The sequence below is a fragment of the Hypomesus transpacificus genome, unplaced genomic scaffold (genome assembly GCF_021917145.1).
Source record: "Hypomesus transpacificus isolate Combined female unplaced genomic scaffold, fHypTra1 scaffold_229, whole genome shotgun sequence".
NCBI classification, from domain to species: domain Eukaryota; kingdom Metazoa; phylum Chordata; class Actinopteri; order Osmeriformes; family Osmeridae; genus Hypomesus; species Hypomesus transpacificus.
The window spans coordinates 126,307-146,785 of NW_025813764.1; the positions used below are offsets into that span (position 1 = coordinate 126,307).

The following is a 20,479-nucleotide window of genomic DNA, read 5'->3' on the forward strand; positions in this document are numbered from 1 at the left end:
GCGAGTTCACTTGTCATCTGGAAAAATGCAGCTAGGATTGTCCTGCTAGCAGCTAGCAGGACAGTCCTGTTAGCAAGGATAGTCCGCTATAGCCGCTTGCTAGCGTAGGCCTGCTAGCCACTGGCTAGGATAGTCCACTATAGCCGCTTGCTAGCGTAGGCCTGCTAGCCACTGGCTAGGATAGTCCACTATAGCCGCTTGCTAGCGTAGGCCTGCTAGCCACTGGCTAGGATAGTCCACTATAGCCGCTTGCTAGCGTAGGCCTGCTAGCCACTGGCTAGGATAGTCCTGCTAGCTGGTGCGATGGTCTCCTAATATGAAGACTGATTGATCTGAAACGTGGCCTGCAAGGGTCCTAAGTTTTATGATCTGTTTTATTAATATCATTTTGAATAAAATATTTTTCAAATACATTTGAAACAGATTCACTCTTTGCTTGATGGCTCCAGTGATGTTTCTCACACACGTCCACACTTTTCATCCTAATTCAATAAATACTGTTCCTACATGCAATTTTCCACATACAGCAAGCATCTTACTACATTCATTTGTAATATCACGCATTTAAAGGGTTATTTCACACAAACTACAATAGATGAGTGGTGCCCAGCTGCACAGGCCGTCAGTTGTCTACCAGAGCAGGAGGGAGGGTCGACCCCGGAGGTCAGCTGTCTGGAAGGCTGATGTCCTCCTCTGCATAGCCGCTGCTGTCTGACTGGAGACTGTCCCCACGACCCACCAGACCTGTGAGAGACGCACACACTTAGGGGCACACCTGCACAGCGCAACACACACACATACAGGCACTCCTGTCTAAAGATGTGATACAGTTGTCTTACAGCCTGACTTGTATGCACAGTCAGAGATCCCGGAAATAACCCCTGATGATATCATGTGTTTAGATAACAGACATGTTGACCCAAAGCGAAAGACGGTAGATTTGAATCTGCAACTTCTTGAACTACATTAGAATGCTTTACCCCTATGCTAAACCGATCTCTCTTGATAGGGTGATGAGTCAGAGCTTATTCTCTTTAGCGTCCTTCCTTATTCAAGGAACGGTCTGTATTTACCGGGCAAAGTAACCACATCTCAGTTACCAGGCACGGTGAGACCATATCTCAACTACAACAGTGCTTAGGACAGTGCAGCAAAACCAACGTCAACACCACCGAGTGGAACAGGAGGCACAAGACAGAAAAACGCTGACATCTTTCTCAGTACCACCTCGAGCATTTACTGTTAAATGGTCGACATTCTGAAGAACGTGTGAGGAAATGTGTGAGATGGTTTGGCTGCTAACGGCGGGTGGGTAAGAGCGAAGAACGCACCCTTTAGTTCACACATACTCAGCAACACTAACAGTCTTGTTTGGAATAGCGTGGAGTTCTCACCCACAGCCCACAGCGCAGCCTGGGGGTGTATATTAAACAAACTCTGGCTGGTCATTTAGAGACTGTAGCTATAGGGTGTAGGAATAATATTTGAATTTTAAATGTGTCTAATTTAGCAGATGCTTTGATCTAAAGTCACGTGCAAATAATGCATGAAGTGCAGCAGAAAATTAAGGAAGTCCGTTGCTCTAACGTTTGTGGTCATAGTCAAGGAATGGTTTGTATTTACCAGACACGGCAAAATTACCACGTCAGCTACCAAGCAGGGAGCAACAACAAAAATAATATCTCAACTACAGTATTTAGTACCACACTGAATGTTGACCTTGTGAAGATCATTCAGAATCGACAGGTAAAATATGTTTAACTCACCTTTGAGTTGGAGCCCCGAGGATCCCAGTAAACCCATCATCCCAGGACTGTCCTGTTCAGGCTCGTCCTCGCCAGCAATGACAACCTGGTTCAACATCACAGCCTCTCAGATACATATATTTACACACAACACAAAAAAGTTTCAAGATTATTTTTTTTTAACCTTTCAACTTTTTGGGAAAATATTTGTTGAACCTTTCAAAACTTTTGGGGTGTAAATATTTTCAAACCTTGAAAAAAAGATATATATAATACAATATTATGTTTCAACCTTTACATTTTTTCCCCAAAAACCTTTTTTTCACACACAGGTGAAAGGAGAGGAGAGAGGAGAACAGAGAATCATAAAACCGAGTAGATTAAAGCAGAGCAGAGTACAATAGGTACAGTAGAGTATAGTCCTCATCAAGTACTCATCAATGATGCAGTTTATTGTATTTTATACATTTTCAACCTTTTAAACTTTTGTTCAATCATTTTTTTCCTCAAATATTTTTTCAACCTTTTTGTAGCCTTTCAAAAAAAAAAAATTCTACCTTTCAAAACTTCAGGGGGATTTTTTTTTTAACGTTTCCTGAAATATTTATTCTCTTTTTCAAAACTTTTTTTTCAGAGTAGAGTAAAAAAAAAAGCAGAGTATAGTATAGTCCTCATCAGGTACTCCTCAATGATGAAAACGTTTTGGGGGATTTTTTTTTTTCCTCGACCTTTCACGTTTTTTTCAAACCTTTTTTTCCTAAATATTTTCTCAAACTTTCATAACTTTTGTTTTCAAAACGTTTTGAAAACGTTATAAAAAATGTTTTTGTTAGTGTTGGGAGTCACCTGGCTAATGCAACAATAGGTGCGTTCGACTTCATGCAGCGCCGGCGTCGCCTGCAGCCGCCTGCAGCCCGGCTGTCTTGAAGCAGCCAATGGCATTCTCAGCTTCAAGGCAGCAGGCTACAGCCGGCTGTCGGCGCCGCCGGCGCTGCATGAAGTTGAACGCACCTATTGTTGCATTTCCTGAAGCTACGCTATCACCATGGTAATGTGGTTAGACGACCCACCTCCTCCAGCTCAAAAGAGTTGGTCTGCTGTAGGGTGCTGGAGGGGAACAGAGTCCCTGTGATCAGCAACTCTCTGGTTTGCCGACCGTCTGAAATACGGACTTTCTCCGTACTTCCTGGTGTGGAACAGGAAGTGACATTGTCGCCTTCCCAGCCAGTCACGGTGATGCGGCAAGAAGGCGTGACCCCCAAGTCTCTCTGAGGGGTGGGGCTTATCTGAGGGGTGGGGAGTGTAATAGGCGCAGTGATCACCAGAGGGGTGGGGCTTATCTGAGGGGCGGGGCAGTAGAAGGGCGCCATGTTGACGTGCTCTGCTATCGGAAGGCGGGTAAAGTCCTGAGTAACCACGGCAACCGGCATCAACCAAGTGGGGTAAGTATGTTCTTGCGAGTCACAAACTGACTGTTCCTGGTATGACATGGGAAGGATGCTGGGAGAGCCCTCTGAACCCTGGTCCTCTATCCCTGAACCCTGGTCCTCTACACCTGAACCCTGGTCCTCTACCCTCCCCCCTGAACCCTGGTCCTCTACACCTGAACCCTGGTCCTCTACACCTGAACCCTGGTCCTCTACCCTCCCCTCTGAACCCTGGTCCTCTACCCTCCCCCCTGAACCCTGGTCCTCTACCCTCCTCTCTGAACCCTGGTCCTCTACCCTCCCCCCTGAAGCCAGGTCCTCTACCCCTGAACCCTGGTCCTCTACCCTCCCCCCTGAACCCAGGTCCTCTACCCCTGAACCTTGGTCCTCTACCCTCCCCTCTGAACCCTGGTCCTCTACCCTCCCCCCTGAACCCTGGTCCTCTACCCCTGAACCCTGGTCCTCTTCCCTCCCCCCTGATCCCTGGGCCTCTACCCTCCTCCCTGAACCTTGGTCCTCTACTCCTGAACCCTGGTCCTCTACCCTCCTCCCTGAACCCTGGTCCTCTACCCCTGACCCCAGGTCCTCTACCCCTGAACCCTGGTCCTCTACCCCTGAACCCTGGTCCTCTACCCCTGAACCCTGGTCCTCTACCCATGAACCCTGGTCTTTTACCCTCCCCCCTGAACCCTGGTCCTCTACCCTCTCCCCTGAACCCTGGTCCTCTACCCCTGACCCCAGGTCCTCTACCCCTGATCCCAGGTCCTCTACCCCTGACCCCAGGTCCTCTACCCCTGACCCCAGGTCCTCTACCCTCCCCCCTGAACCCTGGTCCTCTACCCTCCCCCCTGAACCCTGGTCCTCTACCCCTGACCCCAGGTCCTCTACCCCTGACCCCAGGTCCTCTACCCCTGAACCCTGGTCTTCTACCCTGGCCCGCTCGCTGGTATTCTCCATCAGCAGGTCCACCAGGTCGGGCAGGCTGGCCCTCTTCCTGGGTGAGGGCTGCGGGGTCCCGTTCTCAGAGCCCCGGGAGGACCCAGTGTAGAGGCACATCCTGGACACGGTGTCCTTCAGCCGGTCCACGGGGGAGCGTGGCTCGCTGCGCACGCTGCTCAGGAACCTCGCCGTCGTCCTGTCAGCCGACGGCGAGGAAAGGCTGAGGTCCGGAGGCGCTAGTTTCTGGACCGGCGTGCGGGAGACGTGGGAGTAGAGCGAGGAGAAGGCGTTTGCCATGGCTGTCAGGACCTCCACCTGCCGGAAGCGACCTGCGTGGGACAAACATTTGGTCGGGGACGGACAACCAGTGTATGCGTACTGGCCAGGGAGAGGTGAGGATGTGTGTTTGTTAGTGTGTGTGTGTGCCGTACTGGCCAGGGACAGGTGTGTGTGTGTGTGCGTACTGGCCAGGGACGGGTGTGTGTGTGTGTGCATACTGGCCAGGGACAGGTGTGTGTGCGTACTGGCCAGGGACAGGTGTGTGTGTGTGTGCGTACTGGCCAGGGACAGGTGTGTGTGTGTGTGCGTACTGGCCAGGGACGGGTGTGTGTGTGTGTGCATACTGGCCAGGGACAGGTGTGTGTGTGTGCGTACTGGCCAGGGACAGGTGTGTGTGTGTATGTGCGTACTGGCCAGGGACAGGTGTGTGTGTGTGTGTGCGTACTGGCCAGGGACAGGTCGGGGTCCTCCTGGCGAAGCCTCAGCAGCTGCGCCTGCAGGAAGAGCCGGAAGCTGATGCCGCCGAGCCGGGAGGGGAATCTGAGGAAGCGGGGGGGGATTCGAGCCGAGGGCTGGGCCACCTCGCTGCCGAAGCCCAGCTGGTACAGGGTGTCCTCCGCATCCTCCGAACACAGCTGCAGGACCTCCGACACACTGGGGAGAGAGAGAGCGAGAGAGAGAGCGAGAGAAAGAGCGAGAGCGAGAGAGAGAGAGAGAGAGAGAGAGAGAGAGAGAGAGAGAGAGAGAGAGAGAGAGAGAGAGAGAGAGAGAGAGAGAGAGAGAGAGAGAAGAAGACAGTAAGGGAAAGAAAGGAAAAGAGGGGAAGAGAGAGAATGGGGGAAGAAGGTATGGTTTTCCGTAAAAAAAATCCTTAGTCACGCTCATGAATCCTTTGTTCTGCCAGGTTTGACCCCTGACCTGAAAGCAGTGCGACTGGTGGAGGAAGAGAAGCCACTGGAAGCCATGCTGTGGCCCAAGGTGAGCTGGGGCAGACGGAGCTTCTCACCAGGGGTACTGAGGACACAACATCAACCATGAGGACACAACATCAACCATGAGGACGCAACATCAACCATGAAGACGCAACATCAACCATGAGGACGCAACATCAACCATGAGGACGCAACATCAACCATGAGGACGCAACATCAACCATGAGGACGCAACATCAACCATGAGGACGCAACATCAACCATGAGGACGCAACATCAACCATGAGGACGCAACATCAACCATGAGGACGCAACATCAACCATGAAGACGCAACATCAACCATGAGGACGCAACATCAACCATGAGGACGCAACATCAACCATGAGGACGCAACATCAACCATGAGGACGCAACATCAACCATGAGGACGCAACATCAACCATGAGGACGCAACATCAACCATGAGGATGCAACATCAACCATGAGGACGCAACATCAACCATGAGGACGCAACATCAACCATGAGAATACAACATCAACAATGTGGACACAAATCAACCATGTGGACACAAGTACAATATCAACCAGCCACTCAACCAGACAGACACAGGTAGCAAACCAACTATTCAAATAGCCAGACACACAATCATCCAGCCAAACACAGGCTTTCAACCAGCCAAGGGTTATGGTCACTGGCTGACAAAGCAACCTGTGTTGGTATGGTGCTAGGGTTAGGGTCAGGGTCAGGTTTGGGGTCAGGGTTTGTAAAGGTGTGTCAGGGTGGATCATGGTTAGGGTCAGGGTGGGTTAGGGTTGGGGTACTAGCCTGGTGGAGGGTTAGGGTCAGGGTGGGTCAGGGTGGGTCAGGGTGGGTCAGGGTGGGTCAGGTTTAGGGTCAGGGTGGGTCAGGGTTGGGGTCAGGTTTAGGGTCAGGGTGGGTCAGGTTTAGGGTCAGGGTGGGTCAGGGTTGGGGTACTAGCCTGGTGGAGGGTTAGGGTCAGGGTTGGGGTCAGAGTGGTTCAGGGTTGGGGTACTAGCCTGGTGGATGGTCCTTTCTGACGGCTCTTGGGAGGAGGAAGCAGTAGAGGACAGCTCCTGCAGACAACAGAGGAGATATCAGAGACACCAGAGAGAGCGAACAGATGGGAGATATCACAGAGACCACACGAGACAGAGAGACCAGAGAGAGGAGAGAACAGATAGACCAGAAAGAGACCAGACAATGAGATAGGGCTGGGCGATATATAAAACAAAATGATATCTCGATATTATAAAAAAAAAAAATAACGATATTCGATATATATCTCGATATGTTAGCATTTGCATTTAAATAATAAAAAAACATGATTTTCTTTTGCCTTCATTAGAAAAACAACAAAACAATTGAGATAGAACAGCTAATGTTACAAAGTACAAAATGTGTAGTGCAAATTTAAGCAGTGGCCATAACATGGTACTTGCAACTTGACAAAATGGACCTCACATGGAACAATTCATGCAGAGGTACTTATGTGACAGGACAATAAGAGAGCAGAAGAGAGTGCCTGTGCGAGTGCAATTTTCAGTTTGTGCTAATATTCAATATATCGCCCAGACTTTTCTAATCCTGTCTCTGTTATTTCGTTTCTCACCCCACTCCCAGACCTTCATCTTCAACACTGAACACAGGAGCTGTCAACAAAGCAAAGAACAACACTGTGACACCAAGCATAACAAACTAAATGTGTGTGTGTGTGTTGCATGAGTCTGTGTGTGTGTGTACTGTATGTGTGTGTGCTGCATGAGTCTGTGCTGTGTGTGTACTGTATGTGTGTGTACTGTATGTGTGTATAAAGATCCCAGAGGATGAGGAGGGGTCAGACAGCTGTAATCTTGGCAGATTTCTACATGTTGGTACAATGTGTTCTGTGCCTTTGTTGAAAAGAGGCACACTCCATTCACACAAATATGCACACGCACACACACCTACACACTCACACAAATCAGCCATTGTGTTTAACACAGCCTCACCTGAACACAGCCTCACTTCTACTCACCCTCATCCCTCCCTCTACTCACCCTCATCCCTCCCTCTACTCACCCTCATCCCTCCATCACCTCACCCTCATCCCTCCATCACCTCACCCTCATCCCTCCATCACCTCACCCTCATCCCTCTCCTCACCCTCATCCCTCCATCTCCTCACCCTCATCCCTCCATCACCTCTCACTCATCCCTCCATCTCCTTACCCTCATTCCTCTCCTCACCCTCATCCCTCCATCACCTCACCCTCATCCCTCCATCACCTCACCCTCATCCCTCCATCTCCTCACCCTCATCCCTCCATCTCCTCACCCTCATCCCTCCATCTCCTCACCCTCATCCCTCCATCACCTCACCCTCATCCCTCCATCACCTCACCCTCATCCCTCCATCTCCTCACCCTCATCCCTCCATCACCTCACCCTCATCCCTCCATCACCTCACCCTCATCCCTCCATCTCCTCACCCTCATCCCTCCATCACCTCACCCTCATCCCTCCATCACCTCACCCTCATCCCTCCATCACCTCACCCTCATCCCTCCATCTCCTCACCCTCATCCCTCAATCACCTCACCCTAATCCCTCGATCACCTCACCCTCATCCCTCCATCACCTCACCCTCATCCCTCCATCTCCTCACCCTCATCCCTCCATCACCTCACCCTCATCCCTCCATCTCCTCACCCTCATCCCTCTCCTCACCCTCATCCCTCATCCCTCCATCTCCTCACCCTCATCCCTCTACTCACCCTCAGCCCCTAGGCTCAGGTCATCCTCGAAGCTGCAGCTCCTCAGCCCCGACTCTGCAGGACAGACTTGAATTTTACTAACCCAGCATCAACAACAACGTCAACTCTGCCAGTTAGAAAGCTGCATATGGATCAGATGTTGTGGTTTACCTCCAGGCAATTGGCCTGAACCATCAGGTCCCAGCTGCTGCCTGTGACACAAACACATTTTCAATTTGAACTTTATTCAACCAGGAAGGACTGGATGAGATTTTAAATATATTTTTACAGAGTTTCCTCTTGGCCAGCCCAGTATAAGCAGTAGCAGGTCATCACACCATTACAGACAATTGCAGGAATAAAACATTTTAACAGTAGTATAATGATTACCGTAAGTGTTGTTATATAGCTACATGGTAGTTTATGAAACCTTAATGTAAAATATTGCTATGTAGTTCCATGGTCTTTTAATCTTAACACCCCATTCAACACACATTCCAGCCTCTAGCGTAACAACTAGTCACATAGCCGTGTGTGTGTGCACTGCAAGACAGGTACCCAGCCAGGCCAACTGCTCCTAGCGAGTGAGTTTGAGGCCTGAAGGAACAAACTGCACTTGTCTTCTTTTTCTTTCAGCTGACAGGAAGTCCCAGTGAGGCCTTGTTTCCACACAGCCTGTGTCTCTTCACTTTCCATACAATGACACACCAACCGGTGCCCGACTACCGTTAGGAGGCAATTCTAGAACCTTCCGGACACATAAAAAGAGTATTTTCTCGACGTCGGTTAGGAAGGGGCGCACACTCACCCGCAGCGGAGCAGCCAGCTCTCGATGGAGCAACATTCTGAGGGAACACAACATACTACGTCAACAAATGTCACACTTTCCTTTTTTCATCTATTGTATTTCATGAAGACATGGTGGTTTCCTTTAGCTTTTTTCCCGACCGTAGACCGTTGAGCATATGCACCCGCCCCCAGGTGAGGTATAAATATAGGCCTACCAGAGTTCTAGCGGTTATGCTGTAGCTGCTGCAGCTGCTGCAATACTGAGGCTATGCAGGGAGACACTGCAAAGCTACTAATATGAACGTACAGATGTGGAGCTACAAAAAAAACAAGTTAAGCTTGGATGAAATTAATATTGTACCCTTGTGATCGATACCATCCAATACAATTATAAAGCTGCACATTTTGAAGGCAAAGAAGATTTTGTTAATTACATCCTGGTTTGACATTGAAATGTATGTGTTATATGTGTTTGTAGGGAAGATGAAGAAATGTCATATTTAGTTAGGACTATCTATACATCCTGATGTTGGTAGCCATTGTGCTGTAACACAAATAATATAAACTAGGATTAGAGAGCCGTCAGGATTGGACGATATAAACTAGGATGTATAATACTGACCATCGGTGAAGTGCTGCTGCTCTGTGGAGAAAAAGGGAGGAGGAGGAGGAGGAGGGGGTTGCGATGGTGCCTGGGGATCGTTCTCCAGGGTCTGCCACTGTCGGCTGGTCTGGACCCACGCTTGCCGCCTGAGCGACGGGGACGGACTCTCCATTTCAACTTGTGACACCAAAAGTGGATGCCTGGGTGAGGACAGGACACTGCGCTCACGACAGACGCACGCGAAACAACTGTTGCTTTTCATCAACTCTCCGTGGTCTGAGGTAGCAAGGCTATCACACTGGTTACATAAACCCCCCACGCAAGGCTGGAATATTACGAGAATCAGGTCCATAAGGAAGTAAATGCTTATTAAAATCGTGACTATACAGCCTTTAATAGTGGCTGAGATTGATACATTGCATTTATATGTGTAGGACTATGTAAAATGCTCTATGGGTGTCGTAGAAGTGATGATGACCTACTCTAGATTAGACGTGTTCACGAGGCTAAAACATGCATCAGAGGCGGTAAATCATGAGAGATGCCACAACACCATCCACAGCTAAAACCGGGAGGACAAACGGCACAAGCTTTCACATTCGTAGCTCTTCATAAAAAAATTACACGGATGTTTTTACAAGTCATGTTATCTTACCTTCAAAAGGCGCAGGTTCTGTTAAATATCGTTTCCTGTTCTCTATATCACTTGAACAAACTACAAATAGATTTATATTGTTCAGACGGAAATAACTTCATAACATTCATCATGGAGCTAACTCATTAGAGAATGCCGGGAAACGCACTGCCTATGACTGTCGGCTAACTGCGTGTAACTGATGGTAGACTTGAGGATGTACTAAAAGGACAGTCGAGAGGAAAGTGAGGAACATTGCGACACATCCTGCAGATTAATCAAACTATAATGTCACGATCTGTCACGCTGCTCGTAAGCTATCTGCGGCGTCCGCAGGTGAGCCTGCGTACAAAGTACTCAGAACATTTTCGACACAAAATATTTTGGAACTATCAGAAAAAAATAGTGTCGACAGAACAGACATTTATTCTTTAAGAAGCCTTTGTCAATTTCCTTATTCCTAGACCATGTTTTAAAAAGTTACCTCACATGGTGATATTCATAGCTTGGTTAGTATTTATTCACAAAAATAGTCCTTTGTGCCACGAAGAGAAATCAAGAGAAATCATCGCTCATCAATCCACCCTGCGGATGCCAATAATCAAATCAATTAAACCGCAACCTTTATTTTGAAATTTCCAGAGCTAGTGACTCCTGCGGTGTTAAAACTTCAAGAAACTCTCGCGCCTGTCAGTGTTACGGTGGGTGTGTGTAACCGTGGCCATGGGCAGCGGCCCGGGGCGGTGCCTCCACTCTCCTCCTCGAAGAACCTCCTGTTTACACCGACACATGTGCTCGACTGACACCCCCACTGATAAAATACACTACCCACCCACTGAAGAAATCTCCTCCCTGCGCCACTCAAGTCAGTGCGTATAGGTCGCTCTCAGCAACTTCTCCTGTCTTGTGGTTTACCGGCCACTCACATCAGGGAGTGGCCACGAAATACCAAGTTCCACCCCACAAGTAGGCTGCCTACCCTACTCATCTTGGAGTATCCTCCAGTTAGGCTACAGGGGACAGACATGGACTTCGAGCAACATTGCGGACTGTTTCAGACACAGTTTTACGTTAATGGCGCCTTTGAGCCTCCCTTCACTCACACATTTGTCAAACGTCAATCAGGGTGAACGTTAGAGCATAACTTTGCCGACCCCACCCTTGCTTTAGCCACTAGTATTATCCCATTGGTTTGATCGTGTGCCTTGACACATGTAATCTTACTCATTGGGCTGAATACCGTGTCGGTCAAATGTGCTACTTAAAATAGTTCACTTGATTTAAATAACAGATTCCATGTCGTATTTTTTTCTTAAGCTCAATCATGCAAGATCCGTGTCCCGTCAAATTGTGAGAGATAATTCAAACGCACCAGTGCTTAGGCGTAATGCGCTCGGGGACGATTCCCTTTTCTGATTGGATAATGTGATTAGGTCTCCCTGTTTTATATTCTGTGGTAGTCCGATTACTTCAAATGATATAAACAAATTATTTCCTTCACATGTTGTAGCATTTTATAGCTCCTAGTCTTTCTTTGTTCCAGTTGTGTGCCAGTATTGACAACAGACACACGTGGCGTACAGCACATACCTCATAGACTGCTGTATTGTCACAATCATTTAAGTGAACGAAACATACATTATGGAGGAGCATAGTATTATATCTAATACGGGAAGTTTCTGCCATTTGTAATATGCGTAACCATTGATAATCGTAATCACTACCATTTCATTCTCTGTCTGAAGGTGTCTTCATCATTTTGAATAATTGCGCGACAACGCCAGACCCGTACCTGCGTCATGCCAAACTCACAGTACTACACGGGTTTTCAAAACAGGCGTACCCCTTCCTTCGACTTCGTAGTAGAGCTATCAAGTTCGATTGAAGTTGTGAAAAGTTGATGTCAAGCTAAAAGGAGCTCGAGAAACTCCGCCCGTCAAGAAATTATGAGTGGTAAGTGAACTTTATTCTTCCAAAACGAGGGTGCGGTTTAACTTTTGACAGTTAGCAAGTGGTTTAAGGTATATGCGACGGTTGTGAAGCTGACGTGGGAAAATAAAAAATTCCCACGTCGCCAACTGTTGAGCTACCTAGCAAGCTAATGACGTTAGCTAGCTAGCAAGATAATTCAACTAATGATTTCAGCAAACAAGTCATTATATTGTAGGTAGATCTTAAATAGTCGTATTCAGTGATGATGAATCAACGTGCAGCCAGGGCATTTTGGAATAAAGAAACGGCCTTCATTTGGCTGGTACTGGCCCGGGCACTTAGTTAGCACTAGCTAGCTAGCTACACATTAGCTAACCAAACCTGATCAACAGTCATTCCCGTAATTACTCTTCTAGTCAAATGAAACGTAGGGAGTAAAACTATCAACTAGTTGGTATCGAGATGTTGTCGAGGGTGAAACTGGCTGGGTTGCTGGCAAGCTTGGCTAGTTAGTCACTTTTTAAGCTGGTGGTATAGTGTCACAGGCGACTCCAACCAAACGAAAGTAGGCTACGTATCTTTCTAACACTTATTTTTTCTCAGACCAACAGCAAGATGAAATGGCCGCGATGGTGGAAAGCAACGGAGGCTTCAATCAAAAGCGAAACACAAATACACAAGTATGACTTTGATTACATAGAAACTAAGTTTATTTTTGTGTGTATTTGTAATATGTGCTTGGGTAAATCGCTGTTTGAACCGATACGGTCAACATCTGCGAACATATGGTCACTCGCTCGAGAAATGCGGGAAGTTCTCAATCGGTATGAAATAGATTTTTAGTGTTGTTATGCTTTTTTTTTTGCGCACATGTCACCGGGGTGGGGAAAAGGCAGTAGTAAAGGTGAATGCGCCCACTCTGGGTGTTCCTGTCAACCCCTAGCTCTTCCACCGCTCTTTGAACGGCCCATTTGGCTGTCCTCCGAGGGGGTGGCCACGGCGGAGTGAGGGAGTTTATAGGGCAGAATCAAGTGTGGGAGGGAGATGGGTGGGTTGGGGGAGGGGAAGGAAGCCCGCCGCTGCTCTCGAAAAATGTGGTCCCACCCATTCGACTCTGCCCCCACCCCCCTCACTCCTAGAAACTATTCAGGAGTTCAATGTTTGGGAGATATCTGGGTATTTTTTACCCATAAAAATGCCATAAATAAAAAATTATGCATAACATAAACATGATTAAGTTTTTCTTTTATAATGTTTTTTATTTTTATCCAGAGATTACATAAGCCTGTTTTTTAGCAGCATATACAAAGGACAATGGGCTTTTCAGCAGTATCTTTTACATTTCACATACTTGGCATGCTATCACAAATGTTGTACAACGTCACACAAACACTGCACGGAAACAGGAAATATGACGTGTATTTGTTTCGTGTGTCAGGACTCCCAGCAGCCCTCCCCCCTCGCCCTGCTGGCCGCCACCTGTAGCCGCATCGACACGCCCAGCGAGAACGACTCCGGCTCGGACCAGAACCAGAACCAGCATCTGGACCTCAGCCAGGTCCAGCTCACCTCCACCCCCAACGGCTGGCATATCATCCCCGTCAGCATGCAGTCCTCCACGGGTTCCGCTGGCGACTCCTCAGGGGGGCTGGCGGGGGACGGGGGGAAGAACAGGCCGGGGCAGGCCTCCACTGGGGCTATAGGAGGTGGGCAGGGCCAGCAGTATGTGGTGACTCAGGCGCCCAGCCTCCAGGGCCAACAGGTCCTTACCACCCTGTCCGGGGTCCTGCCTAACATCCAGTACCAGGTCATCCCCCAGTTCCAGACGGTTGATGGGCAGCAGCTACAGTTCGCCCAGGCCCAGCAGGACTCCTCGGTGGGGGCCGGACAGTTCCAACTAGTCTCCTCGCCAAACGGAGGCCAGCAGCTCATCGCCACCACGGGCCGCGCCGGCGCCGCGGGCAACATCCTCGCCATGCCCAGTCTCATACAACAGGCTATCCCACTGCAGAACCTGGGCCTGGGGAACAACGTGATCCAGAACCAGACGCAGTTCCTGGCCAACATGCCCGTGTCCCTGAACGGGAACATCACCCTGCTGCCCGTCAGCGCGGGGGGGTCTGTGGGGGAGGGGGGGGACGGCTCGGCCCAGCAGCTCATGCAGACGCAGGCCGGGTACTTCTCGGGCTCCACGACAACCACCACGCAAGCAGCCAGCTATGGAGTCATGGCAACGCAGAACGGGAGCTACCAGACATCAGGGGTGCCCATCCTGCCCGACAACAGAGACGGCCACCAACAACAACAACAACAGCAGCCCCAGCAGATCCTGATCCAGCCCCAGCAACTCATCCAGGGGGGCACTTCTCTCCAGACTATCCAGACAGGGGCTCTCTCAGCTGGGGGCCAGGTCTTTGCGACCCCCACCCTCACTCAGGACGGCCTCCAGAACCTCCAGATCCAGACCATCCCCAACACAGGCCCGATCCTGCTGCGTACCGTGGGGCCGAACGGCCAGGTGAGCTGGCAGACCCTGCAGCTCCAGAGCCCGGCCGGGGCCCAGATCACCCTGGCTCCGGTCCAGAGCCAGGGAGCCTTAGGGACCGTCCAGATCCCGGGCCTGCAGACCATAAACCTGAACGCGCTGGCCAACTCAGGGCTCCAGATGCATCAGCTCCAGGGGGTTCCCATCACCATCGCCAACCCCTCAGGTGAGGGAGCTGGGGGAGGGGGGAGCGGGGGGGGGGGGGTTAATGCACGGTGGGTCTGGTCTGTATTCAGCTTCTGTTTTACTGAAATATATCCAGGTTTAGTTTACTTACTGTTGGTGTTTGGTGAACTGGTTGGACCGGTTTAACCCTCTTCCTGGGAATGGTGGATGTGAAAGAGAGAAAAAACGAAAGAATAGAATAGAGTGAAAAGAGTTCTGTTGCTGGGTAGAGTAGGATCAGATACACCAGTACCGTGAAACCAGGGCGGCAGCACTGTGAAACCCTACAGTCCAATCAAATGTCTGGCTGTGAGTGTGTGTCTGGCTGTGAGTGTGTGTCTGGCTGTGTGTGTGTTTGGCTGTGAGTGTGTGTCTGGCTGTGTGTGTGTTTGGCTGTGTGTGTTGGGCTTAGCAGGGGCGGAGGTTGTTTTCAAATGTGGGTGGGACAGCTTTTTAATGACTGAGGATGCGGACGTTAAATATGATTCTCTCTCACAAGTGGGTTGGACAGATTTGTCATTTCCCCCAAAAATGGGTGGGGCATGCTTTACACATGTATAATGACACCAACACCCCTGGCTTAGAGTGTGAGGTGTTAGTGTGGGGTGGGCTGGGATGTCTGTGTGTGTGAAGTAGTGAGGGGTGTAACGTGACCCCACCCTCCCCTGTGCTGTTATCTGGCGTGCATGCCTCCTCTGGTCTCTGGCCTCTCCTCTGGTCTCTCTGGCCTCTCCTCTGGTCCCTCCTCTGGTCTCTCTGGCCTCTCCTCTGGTCTCTCTGGCCTCCCCTCTGGTCTCTCTGGCCTCTCCTCTGGTCCCTCCTCTGGTCTCTCTGGCCTCTCCTCTGGTCTCTCCTCTGGTCCCTCCTCTGGTCTCTCTGGCCTCTCCTCTGGTCTCTCTGGCCTCTCCTCTGGTCTCTCTGGCCTCCTCTGGTCTCTGGCCTTTCCTCTGGTCTCTCCTCTGGTCCCTCCTCTGGTCCCTCCTCTGGTCTCTCCTCTGGTCTCTCCTCTGGTCCCTCCTCTGGTCTCTCCTCTGGAGAGGGGAGGGTGTTGAGACAAGGATGCTAGGGGTTGAGAGGCGTGTAGATAAAGCTTGTCTTTGTCTACTCCGAGGGTTTAGGTGGGTTATAGGTGCTAATCTGCAAAGTTGACAGTGCCATACAAATAAAGTTTGATTTGATTCAACCCGCACGCACGCAAATGTATCTTCAACATGTCTTAAAATCATCCTTGGAGGATGTCAGTCAGTCTTGTTTTAAATAGACCAGATGGGGTCCAATAAGTATGGCGTGGCCTCGTGGTGTCACGACAACTTGTTCGTTGTTGCTGTTTATGGTCTGTGTGGGGTCGTCATGGCGATTGTGGTTAATATGTATTGTTCGGACATAGCAGGTTGCGTCAGCTTTGTGTGTGTGTGTGTGTGTGTGTGTGTGTGAGAGAGAAACTCACCAACACGTCAGATGTTGCTAGTCTGACTGTCAGTGTTTCTCCGCATTACGTGAGTCATGGAGAACGTGTTCACTTTCACAGGAATGACGTCGAAATCCTCGTCGAAATCCTGTCCTCTTCTCACCCAGCAGACCCTTTGAGGGATTTGAACCTGAGAGCTCTGCCTTTGGCAGGCAGATCCTCTACCCATCCCTGTGTTGTCCACAGGAAGCGGGAATTGTTAAGTCAGACGTAACCGCCAAAGAAGACAGCTGAGGTGGTTTTGTTTCGTCTCTCCCCAGGTGAGCAGGGGCTGCAGACGGGTGGAGACAGCCTGGATGACAGCACGGCATTGGACGAGGGGGAGACGAGCCCCGTGCCCCAGAACAGACGCACTCGCAGGGAGGCCTGCACCTGCCCCTTCTGCAAGGACGGGGAGGCACGGTACGTACACAGGGCTGGGAGAGTTCTGGGGGCTAGATCTGCGGGGCTAAGTCTGGGGGCTAGGGGTGGGGGAGATGGGGGGCTTGGGGTGGGGGGGGGCTTGGGGTGGGGGGGGGCTTGGGGTGGGGGGGGCCTAGGGATGGGGGGCTAGGGGTGGGGTGGGGGGGCCAGGGGGCTGGGAGAGATCTGGTGGCTGGGGGGCAGGTCTGGGGGGTTGGGGGGCTAGGGGTGGGGTGGGGGGGCTAGGGGTGGGGTGGGGGGGCTAGGGGGCTGGGAAAGGTCTGGGGGGCTAGGGATGGGGGGCTAGGGGTGGGGGGGGCTAGGTCTGGGGGGGAGGATCAGAACTGTGCTGCTGTGCTGTGCTATCAGCTAGCAGTGCTGGTGTCAGTGGACATGTTGCCTGTAGTATCAGGTGGTTATTCTTCCACAACACAGCCTACATGATGGTGATTGAAGCTCCCATTCTTCCAGTTGGCAGGGCGGAGGAATGTTCTCTGCATGCAGGGACCTGTCATGTTGTTTTTCCACAGTTTTACTTCATCAACTGTTAAAGATCCAGCTTTTATTTACTATTCATAATTAGTATTTCAGTGGTCAGAGCCTAATGGTGTGTATTAACCAGCAGAGTGCCAAGTAGCCACATCTCAGTTATGAGCACAGTGCAACAAAACATATGTACACCGCAGTGATTTTAGCATTGACCTACTGAATTGACTTCCTGACCTCTTGTCTAAACTTTGGCCTCCAGACCTGCTGTTGTGACCTCTGACCTCCCCCACAGCAGTGACCTGACCTCTGACCTCCCCCACAGCAGTGACCTGACCTCTGACCTCCACCACAGCAGTGACCTGACCTCTGACCTCCCCCACAGCAGTGACCTGACCTCTGACCTCCCCCACAGCAGTGACCTGACCTCCCCCACAGCAGTGACCTGACCTCTGACCTCCCCCACAGCACGACCTGACCTCTGACCTCCCCCACAGCAGTGACCTGACCTCTGACCTCCCCCACAGCAGTGACCTGACCTCTGACCTCCCCCACAGCAGTGACCCAAGTAAGAAGAAGCAGCACATCTGCCACATCCCCGGCTGCAACAAGATCTACGGGAAGACGTCCCACCTGCGGGCCCACCTGCGCTGGCACACCGGGGAGAGGCCCTTCGTCTGCAGCTGGACCTTCTGTGCCAAACGCTTCACCCGCTCTGACGAGCTGCAGAGACACAAGAGGACACACACAGGTCAGACACACACACACACACAGGTCAGACACACACAGGTCACACACACACACAGGTCAGACACACACAGGTCACACACACACACACACACACAGGTCAGACACACACAGGTCACACACACACACACACACAGGTCAGACACACACAGGTCACACACACACACACACACAGGTCAGACACACACAGGTCAGACACACACACACACACAGGTCAGACACACACAGGTCAGACACACACAGGTCAGACACACACACACACAGGTCAGACACACACAGGTCAGACACACACACACAGGTCAGACACACAGACACACACAGGTCAGACACACACAGGTCAGACACACACAGGTCAGACACACACAGGTCAGACACACACACACACAGGTCAGACACACACACACACAGGTCAGACACACACAGGTCAGACACACACAGGTCAGACACACACACACACGGGTCAGACACACACACACACAGGTCAGACACACACACACACACACACAGGTCAGACACACACACACACAGGTCAGACACACACACACACACAGGTCAGACACACACACACACAGGTCGGACACACACACACAGGTCAGACACACACACACACAGGTCAGACACACAGGTGTCAGAGGACACACTGTAACCATGACTCCCTCTCTCCTCGCAGGAGAGAAAAAGTTTGTGTGCCCGGACTGTCCCAAGAGGTTCATGCGCAGCGACCACCTGTCCAAGCACATCAAGACTCACCTGAACAAGAAGGCCGCCGCCGCCTCTGGCCCCGCCCCTGCCGACAGCTCCGCCCCCGCCCCTCTGGCCGACGCCCCCACCGAGCCCCACACCCTGGTCACCATGGAGACGCTGACGGCGGAGAGCATAGCGCGGCTAGCAGGAAGTGGTATCAATGTGATGCAGATGGGAGACCTGCACCAGATCAACAGCAACGGCTACTGAGGGAGAGGAGGGTCCATGCTGCCACTAGCGACCCAGGGAGGGCTGGCTGGTTAGTTGGCTGGCTGGCTGGCTGGCTGGTTGACTGGCTGCCTGGCTAGCTAGCTGGTTGGCTGGTTGACTGGCTGCCTGGTTAGCTGGCTGGCTGGTTGACAGGCTAGCTGGTTGGTTGGTAGGCTAGCTGGTTGGTTGGTTGGCTAGCTGGTTGGTTGGCTGGCTAGCTGGTTGGTTGGCTGGCTAGCTGGTTGACAAGCTGGCTGGGTAGCTGGCTGGCTGAACTTCTGTCTTACCTGGGGGGGGTTGCAGCCTGGACTGGGGGGGTATTATTATGAGAAGTCAGCCAGTGCATGCCCCCTCTTACCCCCCCACCAGATCCAGCAGGACATCGAAGGACTATCGATGGAGAAGGAGGGGTTGTGAATAGCATGAACTTGTGGAAGGGAATGGCACTACAGTGAAGTGTTGGACTTCACACACACACACACACACACCCAAGGGCTCAGTCTAACTGGTGTTGTGGAGCTGCTTGTTACAGCCTCCACTCTAGCCATGTGTACCAGCTAGCCCCCCTCTCGCCCCTCGCCCACCATGCCAGCTTCCTCTCAGGTGTCTGCTATATTCCAGGTGTATTCTGGGTAATCTACAGGTGTATCATAGAAATGCTACAGGTATAATGTAGGTATGCTGCAGGTAAACCACAGGTGTGTTCCAGACAAGGGCTCCTCTAACCCAGCCCACAGTCCCAGTTGGGCCTGTCCGGTCTGGTCCACGCTTCAGTCCAAGGAGCCGTCTTCAGCAGGAATCAAACCACACTGCCACCCAGAAACCTCCTTCCCTTTACATCATTCATGAGATACACTTCTAAGCCATGGTGATTTCATATCATATAGCAGCAGCAGCAACAACAACAACAAGTTTTATAGATTGCTTTTTTTTTTTGTTGGTATGTGTATATATTTTTTCTAAACCTGTAAACCTACATAAATTCTTACCATAGGAAGGATCGACTCGTATGGTTGTGAGAGATCGCCTTTCAATGAGTTTCTCCTACGCAATCAATCTTAAACTTATATTGCTATTATCACTTTTATATAAATGTAGATTTTGTTGGTAAGTTCTTGGCAAGTGTTCTGTCAAGAGGACTCAAGTATGTATCCAGTTCAGTCTTGCCAGTACTCAATTATCTGTGGTTTATTAGTTGGCTACCTTTTATTTTGTATTTTTTATTTTTTTTTGATAATCCACAACTACTTCAACACTGTGGAAATGTCTCAGCAAATGAAGTGAAAACTCTTAACTCTTCATAGCCAGATGCAAAACAACTTTAAGCTTTTAACCAAAGGTTCAGATTCCATAAGACCTCCAGGGTTAGTGAGTGAGTGGGGCATTTGTGTGGAACGTTCTTGTGCCTAGGAGGTTAGCCAGCAACACCAACACCACTATCATGGATGTATCAGATAAACCTGTCAAGCTAAATTAATGAAACCTTTAAGATAGCTTTGTAATCCAATTCTTCTTCTCACATGTATTCTTGGCAGACTGGGTTTAAGTGGTTGCACAACAAATAACTTGTTTTGCTTCCTGGTGTCCTAAAACAATTTTTTTTTGCCGTAGAAAATATCCACCAAGTTTAAAGTTTGGGGCTAGTTTGGGGGGAGAGGAGAAAAGAACAGTATGTT

At 50.4% G+C, this 20,479-nt stretch overlaps 2 protein-coding genes across 3 annotated transcripts; one reads left to right on the forward strand and one right to left on the reverse strand.

Annotated features, from left to right (window-relative positions):
• Positions 1–664: 664 nt before the first annotated feature.
• tespa1 (thymocyte expressed, positive selection associated 1) lies at positions 665–11,192 on the reverse strand. The gene is made up of 13 exons (XM_047014243.1): positions 10,937–11,192; positions 9,489–9,670; positions 8,886–8,922; positions 8,249–8,289; positions 8,099–8,152; positions 6,955–6,994; positions 6,362–6,418; positions 5,309–5,404; positions 4,836–5,044; positions 3,405–4,440; positions 2,816–2,852; positions 1,767–1,851; positions 665–744 (listed from the first exon to the last, which is right to left on the reverse strand). The coding sequence occupies exons 2-13, from the start codon at positions 9,640–9,642 to the stop codon at positions 665–667; spliced, it is 1,926 nt and encodes a 641-aa protein (XP_046870199.1). The 5' UTR covers positions 9,643–9,670; positions 10,937–11,192.
• A 757-nt stretch (positions 11,193–11,949) lies between these two features.
• On the forward strand, positions 11,950–18,933 carry sp1 (sp1 transcription factor). 2 transcript variants are annotated; one of them, XM_047014247.1, is made up of 6 exons: positions 11,950–12,057; positions 12,640–12,716; positions 13,475–14,747; positions 16,475–16,616; positions 17,660–17,853; positions 18,520–18,933. In XM_047014247.1, exons 1-6 carry the CDS (start codon positions 12,051–12,053, stop codon positions 18,801–18,803), a joined length of 1,977 nt encoding a protein of 658 aa, XP_046870203.1. In that variant the 5' UTR covers positions 11,950–12,050; the 3' UTR covers positions 18,804–18,933. The 2 variants fall into 2 exon arrangements, with proteins under 2 accessions (XP_046870203.1, XP_046870204.1); XM_047014248.1 differs by having other exon boundaries at positions 17,663–17,853.
• Positions 18,934–20,479: the final 1,546 nt, after the last annotated feature.

Excerpts from the sequence above, each read along its gene's own strand:
- tespa1 (XM_047014243.1), bottom strand. The coding sequence starts at position 9,642 with ATGGAGAGTCCGTCCCCGTCGCTCAGGCGGCAAGCGTGGGTCCAGACC. Across the intron at positions 6,419-6,954 it reads GATGAAGGTCTGGGAGTGGG|GAGCTGTCCTCTACTGCTTC; the intron begins GTGAGAAACGAA and ends TGTTGTCTGCAG. Across the intron at positions 5,405-6,361 it reads CAGAAAGGACCATCCACCAG|TACCCCTGGTGAGAAGCTCC; the intron begins GCTAGTACCCCA and ends TTGTGTCCTCAG.
- sp1 (XM_047014247.1), top strand. Across the intron at positions 12,717-13,474 it reads AGCGAAACACAAATACACAA|GACTCCCAGCAGCCCTCCCC; the intron begins GTATGACTTTGA and ends TTCGTGTGTCAG. Across the intron at positions 14,748-16,474 it reads CACCATCGCCAACCCCTCAG|GTGAGCAGGGGCTGCAGACG; the intron begins GTGAGGGAGCTG and ends GTCTCTCCCCAG.